The sequence below is a fragment of the Balaenoptera physalus genome (genome assembly GCF_965194825.1).
Source record: "Balaenoptera physalus genome assembly, chromosome: 6".
Taxonomy (NCBI): domain Eukaryota; kingdom Metazoa; phylum Chordata; class Mammalia; order Artiodactyla; family Balaenopteridae; genus Balaenoptera; species Balaenoptera physalus.
The window spans coordinates 91,220,905-91,233,155 of record NC_138885.1 but is presented as its reverse complement, the minus strand read 5'-3'; the positions used below and the strand labels follow the sequence as shown (position 1 = coordinate 91,233,155).

The following is a 12,251-nucleotide window of genomic DNA, read 5'->3' as shown; positions in this document are numbered from 1 at the left end:
CCTTTGACTGATTATTTATTTCCCATTATAATTCAACATATGGATGGGACTAAAGCCTGGAGAATGAGAACATGATTCTTGAGTAGGAAGATGAAATGAGGTACTTTCCTCTTGCAAAGTAAGATAAATAAGAATTCTGAGGGCCCAGCTTTGATGAGCAGCTAGTAAAGGGGTCAACAGACCCTGAGTGATACATGGATAAACAGATCTGACTTTTCTTAACAGATCATTTGTGGGACTGATGACAATTAGGGGTAATTGTTCTTTTTGATTAAGTAGAACTTGGGCATTCATACCAAACAAAAGATTTTGTAGAAACAGATATAAATGGGCCCTAAAATAGAAATGCAGGTGCAAGATCACCAATAAATTCTGAGTTTACAATCATGCAAATGTGCATGGGAATGAATACTTTGCATCAGCAAGTGTTGGGATGAGTTTTACATATAGTCTCATTAACATTTCAAAGACTTTCATTATGAAAAAGTCCTAAAACTTGAGATCAAAAGCCAATATTCTCTGGGGGGAAGCCAACATTTTCACCTCAAAAACATCAATCACAGAAACAGAAAGCAAAACCAAAACAGATCAGTTCCTAAAATTCATTGATCCTATAATTTAAAATAGAATAGTAAGTATGTTTTGAAAGCACCATCCTTTTGGAAATTTGTAGAGGGAGACAGTCCCATATGGCTTTAGATTTTCACTGCATTCAACCCTCGATTAGTATTATTTATGTAGTTTTATAAACAGTATCTGGTATGCTGAAATCCATTCGCTCAGTAGGATTTATAATTTCCTTCAAGTTTCTGGAACACATTAGAAGCTTGCTCTTATTACTTGAACCATGGAAAATTTTAGGGCTTCTCGAATAATATGTCTTAGCAGAGGGTATACCTGAAATCCTGGGGGGTGGGGGGCCAGGAGCTGGGGCCCAAGTAGCTCTTCAAGCACAAAGGTTCTTTAAAATCCTTTTAATTCCTTAAAAATTCTTGTGAATTTTGCATTTTACTTCATAATAGATCTATGTTCCTGTTAGTATAAAGTAATGTTTTCTTCCCACCTCTAGTAAATTTGACACTCTGAGAACACACCTGTCTAGGCCTCCAATTCCCTGGGCAGGCAAAGTTTGAGATCATAGCACGACAGCATCCTTACTTTCTTCATCTATAAAATGTAATAATCATATACCCCTCACAGGGTTATTGTGGAACGGAATGAAATAACCTATGTGAACTGTTTCGAATAGTACCCTAAAAAACCCTAACTACAAATACTATTATTTTTTTAAAATTAAAAAAAAAAAATTTATATATTTTATTTATTTTATTTTTGGCTGCACTGGGTCTTCGTTGCTGCGCGCGGGCCTTCTCTAGTTGCGACGAGCGGGGGCTACTCTTCCTTGCACTGCGCGGGCTTCTCATCGTGGTGGCTTCTCTCGTTGTGGAGCACGGGCTCTAGGTGCGTGGGCTTCAGTAGTTGTGGCACGTCGGCTCAGTAGTTGTGGCTCCCGGGCTCTAGAGCGCAGGCTCAGTAGTTGTGGCACACAGACTTAGTTGCTCCGCGGCAGGTGGGATCTTCCCAGACCAGGGCTCGAACCCATGTCCCCCTGCATTGGCAGGTGGATTCTTAACCACTGCACCACCAGGGAAGCCCACAAATACTATTATTAAAGTGAGATATATTTATCTAGAATATACCTCCCTCTTGTTGCAATTACGTTCACGTTCACTAATATTGGATCCCACAGCCTGTAGATACTGAATTAATTACAATAATTCTTTTAAGAAATACAATGAAGTACCCACAGTCTTCTCAGCTTTGTGTTAGGTACCATGAGGGATATAGGAGCTTATGTTATAATTGGGGATATATGGTTTATATCATGTGCAGGAAATGGAAAACGTGGAAAATACTATTGAGACCATAGATAAGGAAGCTCAAAATGGTGGTTGTAAAGACAGTTCAGCACTTTGTGGGGAGAAATTCAATGGTTCTTTCTATCGATGGAGAAGACTTATGGTTGACATAGGCGTGTCACCTGAGAGAGGCTGCATAACCCCTCTGACCTCTGTTTTCTGAGGGGTTGGACTAACCTCTCTACTAAGATGAGCTTTTCCCTTTTTATACACACCGTGTCAGGCACTGTGCTAATAAGTATTTGATATAGACACTCTTCTTATGCCCTCTTTGCTGATTAGGAACCTGACTTTGAGAAATTCACAAAATAGTTCAATGTCACACAGCCAGTAAATGGGTGGAACCTGGATTTGATTTCATTTCTGTTCACCTCCAAGGTAAGCAAATTGGTTTCCCCAGGGCGCTGGGCATTTCTAAACCAGGACCGATTCCTGAAGTTAGGGGAACTCTGTCAACCAAGCTAGCCGTTTCAGCTAGCCTGAAAGCTCCATGAGTGCAGGTCCCAGATTTATCTGTTTGCTGGTTTGTCCCTCTCTCTGCCAGTGCTTAGCACATAAGGAAGCACACAGTCAATGTTTACGGATTGAATGAGTTTTAAAAATGGGGATGCTCTCCAGAGATGCCCAAATTCCACAGGTCTTGGGACTGAATACTACTGTCCCAAGAAGGAAGAATGAGCACTTGAAATCTGAGGCACTCTGTTAACCTCTGAGAAAGTGATGTGCTAGTAACTTTCTATTTGGTGCTAAAGAAACATTTGTGTTTGTGTTGGCTGTTACATTTTTATCATTAGGATATGAAACTGAAAAGGGAAAATAAGCTGTACCTGAGAAACAGGGAAGATCCCAAGTCATGGGGTAATCTACTGCTACTGAAGAAATCAACAAATTTCAATAAAATAAAATAATTTCACAGTCAAAGGGATTGTGTTAACCATCTAAATATTCCACAGCTTAACCCTGGATCACATTTAGTTTTATTTAATAAAACCTACTGTATTTTAGATTCTAAAACGTTGTTTAAAATTATTTGGAAAAACTGTGTAACAAAAATAATGATAGGGCTTCCCTGGTGGTGCAGTGGTTGAGAATCTGCCTGCTAATGCAGGGGACACGGGTTCGAGCCCTGGTCTGGGAAGATCCCACATGCCGCGGAGCAACTTGGCCCGTGAGCCACAACTGCTGAGCCTGCGCGTCTGGAGCCTGTGCTCCACAACAAGAGAGGCCACGATAATGAGAGGCCCGCGCACCGCGATGAAGAGTGGCCCCCGCTTGCCGCAGCTAGAGGAAGCCCTCGCACAGAAACGAAGACCCAACACAGCCCAAAAATAAATAAATAAATAAATAATAATTAAAGGTGCTAAAAAATAAAAATTAAAAAAAAAAATAATGATAGCTATTTTCCATAAAATAACTACTGAATTTATGGCCAAGGGCCAGGCAAGAACAATATTAAAAGAATGAAGAATCTGGTCTGATCCTTCACCGATAAAAAGGAAAGCACTGAAGTCAAAAGTAAAGGAATTTAGCTGAAACCTGGCTAGGGGTGCAGACTGCCATTTATCCAATTTATGAGATAAGATTTGGGTAAGGATGAAGAACTTAAAATAACTAGGAGATACGGATTGTAAAACTAAATCCCAGCTGAAAAATATGCTCTTAGGAAAAAAAAAAAAAAAAAAAAAAGGTCTCAGGGCTCCCAGTAACATAGCAAATGAATTTAAAAATAAAATAGGGATCAGCATGTACACTTGCGTTGAATCTGACTGAGCAATCTTGTCTCAGTTGAAATTTCCAACCCATGAACCTCAGCCTATTTGAGATGGCAAATCCACCCTAATGGCTGTTGGGTAACTTTACAGCAGTGGAAAGGTTTAGAAATAGGTATAAAAATAGTAAAATAAATCAAACCCAGAGTACTAATATTTTGTGTTAAATTCAGAAAAAGTTTTGCAATGATCAAGATTGTCTGCGTGTGTTCATTATTTAAATAGAGAGTATTCTGTATATTACGCAAGCTCACTTGTGATTTCAAACACGTAACTGGTTTTCTTCTGAGGTGTTAAGTTGGCAGGTGTTAGCGAATTTGGCTGAGTTTGTAAACAGAATTGGAGTGTTTTAAGAGAACTTCATTTAGTACATCTCTAAGTTTGAATTATTAATCTTATAAGAGTTGCTTAAGAGCTTGGAATACTTTGCTGGTTAGGTTTGTGAGTTTGCCTTGTCAGGTATCCGAAGTGCTTGAAAAAAATAAGATATGTTAAATTTACAAATGTAATTCAAAATGTTAAGGGGAATTGAAGTAACTTTCAAATAGAACACATTTTTTTCGGGGAACTTAATTTGGTAAACTTGAGTTAGTTGAAAGAACAAGTGAAAAGGATTGTATAAGTAGTATAGCAAGATTTGTAAGTTGCGAAGGCATAAAAACTTATGTTTTAAAATTTAATACTACATTCAATGTCATTTTAAACCCAATTAACTATAAGTAGTCCTCTATAGGCACGAAAGTCTCCCTGGACTTTAAATAAACTCAACTGGCACCTATTCTTTGCTGCATGCCTATTCTGCCCTCCGCTCAGTGGGTGCTACTACTCCATCCTTTTGGACCCCACTCAGAATCTATATCATTGTCAATCTGACCTATGGGTTACTTCTGATTGGGAGGCTCCTAATCAAACAACCATGTGTCTACTTACTGGCTTCTTCTTTAACTTTATCCATTTCTGCCATTAATGAAACTTCTTTGTCAATGATGCTGGGGGAAAAAAACAGAAACAAAAGCAAAGAATGCTTAATCAAAGATAAACTTTTAATAAGCACTGGAAGTAAAAGAAAAATTATTTTCATTAAACAAAATACAAGATTACCATAAATATTTCTATGTTACATTGCCAGCAGCAGACTCTGCCTTTCCAAAAACGAGGCAACATGGAAGGGATGCTCTCAGTGTTACATAGTGACATCTGCTGATTAAATCATTGTCAGCAAATCTAAAAAAAAAAGCCTTTTCAGACTTTCAGAATTGCACTGCTTTGAATTTCAATTTGGGAGTATTTTTGCCCTATGAATTTTTGAAGTTCCAAAACAATATAATAAGTATTTAAAAGGTGGCACCCAGGTTATCAAGGCCTGTAATTCTCAAATGTCTCTGTGCTTCACTCTCCCAGATTTGGGCTGGGAGGGAGAGAGGTGGGCCCAATGCTGATGCAGAGGGTCCTAGGACCCACTTTGAGAAATATGGTTCTGGCTCAATCCATCCACATGCTCTATAATGAGTCTATGCCTTCTCATTCCCCCAAATAAGCCTTTCAAGGTTAACTTTTTTCCCATTATATTTAATATATTTTTTGTTAGTCCTTTGAAAAGGTATTACCTGCAAAAGTAATAATTTTCTGTCCAAAAGTTCATTTCTCTCCCATCCTGACTCCTTGCTCCCCTTCCAGAATCAACACATCATCACAAATCCCTTATGTATCCTTTCACAGATTTTTATGTGTAAATAAGCACAGATGCCAGATTTTTAAAATTTTCATTTCAACCATAGTATTTCAATATAGGTATCTCAAAGATAAGGACTTTTGGGGAATATAACCATAGTATTACTATAATACCTAAAAACATGAACAATAATTTAATGTTATCAGATATCTACTCAATATTCAAAATTTCCTAATTGCCCCATACATTTTTTTTAAACAGTTTGTTTGAACCAGGATCTAAATAAGGTCTGTTCGTGACAATTTGTTGACTGTCTCTTAAATCTGTTTTAATCTATACATTCCCTCCCATCTCTCTTTCTTCTTTTTCCTCCCTTGCAATTCCTTTGTTAAAGAAACCAGGTCCTGTAGAGTTGTCCAAGGTCTGAATTTTGCGACTCCACGGCCATGGTATTATTTAACCCATTCCTTTATATTTTCTATAAATTTGTTATGAGATACAGAAATTTGATTAAATTCAGATTTGTTTTTTATTTCAGGAGAAATTATGTTATGTACTTCCATCAGCAGACACATGACAGGACACACTTATAAATACTCCTCCTGAAAAAAAATTAAACCTGAAGGTACTCAACTTTATACATCTCAAAATACATGTACAGGAAATACAAAGAACATCTCTATTTTTCATGATATTAGCAGCTATGGTGATCACTGCCTAGATCAAGAGGGTTTGAGAAATGAGGATATTCAGATTCTCTCACTCCTTGGTTTATTTACTGAAAACTTCCATAAAAAGAAATTTTCCTTTATCAACTATTTGGTTATCATGAAGTACAGTTTGCATAGGCAGGGTAAATGCTTGGTTCTCTCTTTTTATTTATCAGTTTTCAAAACGATAGTTGGTTCCTCCAAAAGTAACCAATGAGAATTTTATTTTTGCTTGTTTGTATAGTTTAATTGTGAACTCATATTTAATGTGCTTCAATACACTGCAATTATTATCCTTAAAACATCCTTATTTATTACTACTCAGATTGTTCCAACAGATGTACATTTTTTTCTCCATCAGATGTATTCTTAAAATTTAAAGTGTGTTGAAAATCTATTTCCCCTTAAGAGGAAATATTTTGTAGTATTTGTCAAGGTACGAAGTGGCTCCTGGGTGTATCTCTAGGAGTTTGGGCCTCCTCATCCAAATGATGTAACCTAAATGCTTGGAGAGTAAGGACTATGTGCTGAAGAGCTTGGCTCTTTCCAACCAGGAAATCCTAATGGAAAGAGCTGACGTGAACAAGGGACGGCAAATTCTCCAGAATTGGGCTCGAAGCCTAATCCATCAAGCAGAGACATCAGCTCTGCCCATGACGCATGTGGCTTTAGGTCACTGGCTATAACCACTTTGGTGTAACTGGCACATCAAGAGAATTGTACCTTATTTATTGACATTAAACACATATGATGTCAGTGTGTTTTAAACACAGGAAATACACGATACAGAAAGGTGTACAGCGAGAAGGAAGTCTCTATCCAAACTCTGTCCCAGTTTACTCAGTCCCCCTCCCTGGAGGTCTCCACTGTCACCAGCTTCTTGCGTTTCTTTCCGGAGATCATCTATTCATAAACCAGCATATATTCGTTAATTGTACAAAATGCTGAGTTAAGTCAATAGGCTTGTGCTCCTGTGATTATGAGGTATACTTAGCTTTCCTGTCAAGTTCACAAACGTAGCCACAAGCGATTGGAGAGGGCAGATCTATGTTAGTTTAGAAAAACAAGGCTAATGGATAAGCTGGTGGGGAGATAAGGTGAGAACCTAGAGATTTGGAGTCAGGAGCCCAAATTATAACAACACGGCTAAGCTATTCTGCCTGAGAAAATGTTTTGAATTTTTATTCCCTATAGAAAAGGAGGTGAAAAGAGAGAGAGTCAGCCAGAAGGCTGGGAGCTGTGTAGGGTGAAGAGGCTGGGAGAAATCACCAGTAGTGGGGTGACCAAAGGAGCTTCCAGAAGCAGGAGGACCACATATGCTACTGTGAGGTGTCCGCTGTCAGGCGTGTGATGTGAGCCTTGCTTGGGACGTCCAGACCCTCACCACGCTTGGTGTGGACGGTCTGAATGTGTGTGGGTGCACACACATACACACACACACAGGGAGTGGCTGGGTTTCACGTCTGGGTCAGTGCAGGGCTGAGGAATGGGAAGAGCAACGGTCTGAAGGCAGAGTGAGCATGAGAATGCTGGGCGTCACCTGCCTCCCTGAACTGGCACAAATCTTAGAGAGGTCTTTTGACTTCCAGCGGACATGAAACGGGAGTCCAAGGGGCTGGGACTCCGCTGACTTATGGGCTACAGGTCAGGTGAGACTTGCTCCATTCTCTTAATCAACGGAGTGAAGCCAGGTTGCACAAGTGTGGGGTGACGGTACAGAACATGTCACGAAGAGCACTAGAAGACTCCAGTCTCTGGAGAGACTGACAAAACATTCATCCACTGGACAAATATTTGCTGAGTGCCTGCCACGTGCCAGGTGAGGGTGGAGCTGGGAATACAGCTGTGGATAAAAAAAAAAAAAAAAAAAAAAAAAGATTCCTGCCATTGGAGCCTCCATTCTTTTGGGTGAGCTGAGAGGAAGAGGGTGAGAGGACCTGCCGAACTTGCTGGGGAAATAGTGTAAAACAGATGGAGAGGGAAGAAAATGATGACGGCAGGAGGAAGAAATTAGGATTCCCCACCCTCCATCAACCAGAAGGCTGTAATTAGAGTCTCCAGGATTTGAGAGCATGCAAGGTGCACAACCAAAGCAAACACATGCACGTGATACAAGATGGGGTATCTTTAGACTTCAGGGGGCAGGAGGGGGCAGACCGCAGTGAGAGTGCCAAGACAGCCTCATGTAGTTCCCACGCCCTCAGTCCCCAAACAAGGCCACGGACCCTGCAGCCTCTGTGTGTGCTGGATGAGGAGGATGGTGTAGGAAGGGGCCTTTGCTCATTTCTTTACCAGCTACAAGATTATAGTGCATTTTTGTTGATTAAACTTGTTAATATAATTATGTGCCCAGAGAGTTTACAAGATGGACATTTGGGGTGCAATCCGTATCCCCAGGTCTAACACATTAAACACTGTGGCTATTCACACAATGGTTAGTTTCGGCCTCCTGGGCTAGCAACAGGAGGGATGAAGGCTATACACAATAAATTGTTAATCTGCTTAATGCCCACTGGAGGATGTGAAAAGCCTCTGAAGTTGGCATCAAACCATGCTTCCAGTCCTCTGGGTATTTCAGCAAAAGACTGTCCTCAAGCATCTTAGTAATTCAAGCACTGCTATGTATGACTGCTTTCAAAACTCATGCATAAAAGCAATCCAAGGGATCTCTGCTGAGTCAGGACCTTGCTCAGAACTCATGAACTGGATGCAAACCAGCGTCAAGGTGGTAGCTCGAGGCAGCGCCCCAGGACCTCCCGTGAGAATCTCAATAAGGTGCACCTCCGAGTTTCGCTGGATTTTTTTTTTTTTTCCTTTCAAGGCAGCAGGCTTGTGGAAGGGAATACTAAGGGAAGAGGATGTGGAAGATGAAGAGGATGAAGTAGCGGAGGCCGGCCGGTCCTCTGGCGGGCTGTCAGACAGTGAGGAACCAGCATCACAGCAAGCTGAGAGCCAGACCAAAGAAAGGTCCAAGAGGAAAGGCCGCGTCTAACACCTTTTTGGGCCGCACCGCGTGGCTTGCGAGATCTTAGTTCCCTGACCAAGGATCGAACGTGTGCCCTCGGCAGTGAGAGCAGAGAGAGTCCTAACCACTGTACCGCCAGGGAATTCCCTGTGTCTCACACCTTCTAAATGCCCGCGGTGCCGGGGGTCACACCCAGCTTCCTGAGTAACTTCATCAGTGCCATTTACAGGTCCCACTGAATCTTCTTAAGAGACCCCAGGACAGAGATACGCACTGAAGTGCTGCCTGATGCAGAACAACTCTGCAGGCTGGATAAAAGAGGAGGGTGCTGGGCAAAACCCAGTAGGGAGTTAGCAGATATGGAGGGCAGGAGGGAGGAATGGCACAGAGGGAGGAGACGAGTCACAGAAAAATCACAGGCAGTGTCACTGTCCCCATTTCGACTGGAGAAGCAGAAAGGTCACATGCAGGCTTTTGAGATAGCACTGTGTAGACAGCCTCAAAATGAGAGCTGCTCGTAACTAACATCTCCTGAGTGCTTACTGTGCGACGCCATCAGGGAGAGCACCAGTGCCTCACTGGAACGATCTCATTGAAGTTTCCCAACACCCCAGGAGGTATGAGCTCTAATTCCCCCTCACCACAGGGCCTTGGCACGTGCCCTTCCCACTGCTAGAGGGCAGCTCTCCTCCCCAGCCCTGCCTTTCTTCATCTCCTTCACTTTGAGGCTTCCTTCAGGTCTCTGCTTAATCATCCCTTCTTCAGAGAAGCTCTGACAGAGTTTTAGAAAACTTCTGTTCAACGTTACGCTCTTCAACTATGGTGGGCTGCTCGACAAAAACTGCTTGACAGTGATGAATGGAAGGGAAGACAGCATATTTATTTTCCTGTGGCATAACAATAATGAAACTCCTTAATTGGTAAACTGTAGTGCTTGCATATAAATCATCTTTATGCAAAAATTTATATAACTTTTGTCACTGACAGAATCTAATCATTTGAGACATAAGCTTATGAATAAAAGTACAACGATATTCACTAAACCACACAGGGTTTGGCTCAGAATCAAGACACGTAGTTAACGATTCTGTTTGCAAATTGGGATGGTAATAAATTACTGAAATTTGTACTTTCCCCCACTAATCATCTGCAATTCAGGTTTGGGGCATTTTTGCTTTTCAACGGTGATCCTCTGTACTTGATAGAAACACAGAACTCTTTAATCGGCTTTTCGCTGACCACTGAAAGTTCTCTAAATGGCTGGATAAAGTCCTCAGGAGGGCATCAGACTGAAGACACATCAAACGTGTTCTACATAAACTGAGCTCACATAAAACCCATGCTGACCTCACATGTTTCAGATGTGCCCTTTATCCTTCCAAAAACACATCTTTTCATTTTATCTAAACTGCCTGGATAGTAAAATTTTATTCTCTTGCCATAAAAAAGCTTTTATTATTAAAGCAATAAGGTGTAAGGAGAGGGAGATGACCATGGCAGAGCCTTTATGGTTTATTATATTGTTAATCACAGAGATAAAGTGTCATTTTATAAAAATGTTTCCACTGTCTTGATTCCTTTCTATAGAGGACTAATAATAACAATAATAAAAAGAATCAGAAAGGCACTTTAGCAGGAATAGATTTATCATTTTCTGCTCTGTGAAAGACTCTTCTTTAAATGTGGAGACAAGACACTGAGAGACAAAACGGCTTCATTTGGCAGCTCGAAGGAGCCACGTCGAGTCTGGTGTGCTTCATAAATAAAGATGCCGTGATGGGGAGCGGCCACAGGACTGTCAGTGGGTGAGAAGCTGGAGAGCAGAAGCTTCTGGCGGATACTGAGGAATGAAAGTAGGATTTCAATAGGAGCTGAACGAGATCAATCTGCAACAGCAGCCAGAGTCAGACGTTAGAGAGTTAAAACTAGGCTACATTTCATCTTCCTGAGCTGGCCTCAGGGAGGCCATAGTGAGAGAAACGGCCTGCGACTATCTGATCCCAGACGATTTTGCTTCAGGACCTTCTGGTGGACGAAGTGCTTCGGTGCGGAGCTTCCTTAACTCCTCGGCTGCCAAGCAGAACAAAGCAGGTGGAAAGCCTCAGGAAACAGACAGAGCCCCGCGCTTGCTGGCAGGACGATCACAGGGCAGAGCCTCCAGACCGCCGGTCCATTAGAGAGAAAGAGAATGTGGAGATTGCTGGGGAGGAAGGATTCTACCGAATGCCAAGGGGATGTTTCACCCCTCCTGGCCTGTAACAAACAGCTTAAAGCATGCGAATGAGGGCTTCCCTGGTGGCGCAGTGGTTAAGAAGCCGCCTGCCAATGCAGGGGACACGGGTTCGAGCCCTGGTCCGGGAAGATCCCACATGCCGCAGAGCAACTAAGCCCTTGCGTCACAACTACGGAGCCTGCGCTCTAGAGCCCGTGAGCCACAACTACTGAGCCTGCGAGCCACAACTACTGAAGCCTGCATGCCTAGAGCCCGTGCTCTGCAACAAGAGAAGCCACCGCAATGAGAAGCCTGCGCACGGCAACAAAGAGTAGCCCCCACTCGTTGCAACTAGAGAAAGCCTGCGCACAGCAACGAAGACCCAACACAGCCAAAAATAAAAAAAATTTAAAAAAAAAAGCATGCGAATGAGTGATAAGCCATAAAGCCAGACTTCCTGTTTAAAGAATTTCTATTTCTTTCACTAAAGAGAAAGGGTAATGTACAAACATTTCTCCCCACTGAGGGCTCTGCTCCTTACTACTGCATCAGGACTAAGAACTGTGACCATGGGAGGAATGCCAGCTGAACGCCTGGCAGCCTAGTAGCACCCAGGGGCCGCTATGTGGATCCTGAGCTGGGAGCGGGTACTGAAGGAAGAGGCCACCGGTACTGCCCAGGAGTTTAGGCATCTACATCCCTTGCCCTGGCTGAGAGGACTGTGCCCACCAGGTGGAGGGCAGAAAAACTCCCTTTATATACTTAGGGTGTACTCTACTGTTACCATGGGTACCATTTCTAGTCTAATCTCCCAAGTATTACCAGGAATTCTTGGGCCCAGGGCAAAACTAGTCAGGGGTTTCGACCCACCCATTTCTCAACTATTGTTGCTGTCAACAAAGGTGTCCCTGGCATGACGGGCACAAATACATCAAGACTGTGTCTGGTTCTCTATTCTTAGGGTCAGAAGGACGGGCAGCCCTAACATGACAGGTGCCTACAAA

The 12,251-nt window shown here is 42.2% G+C and overlaps 1 protein-coding gene across 6 annotated transcripts in view; it reads right to left on the bottom strand.

Moving 5' to 3' along the window:
- SPATS2L (spermatogenesis associated serine rich 2 like) overlaps nt 1–12,251 on the bottom strand; it is a 168,149-nt gene that overhangs the window by 11,709 nt on the left and 144,189 nt on the right. For all 6 annotated transcript variants that reach the window (XM_082467156.1, XM_082467160.1, XM_082467155.1 and 3 more), the window contains one exon: nt 4,619–4,677. In XM_082467156.1, coding sequence (XP_082323282.1) covers nt 4,619–4,677 — 59 coding nt within the window. The remainder of the gene's footprint in view (nt 1–4,618; nt 4,678–12,251) is intronic.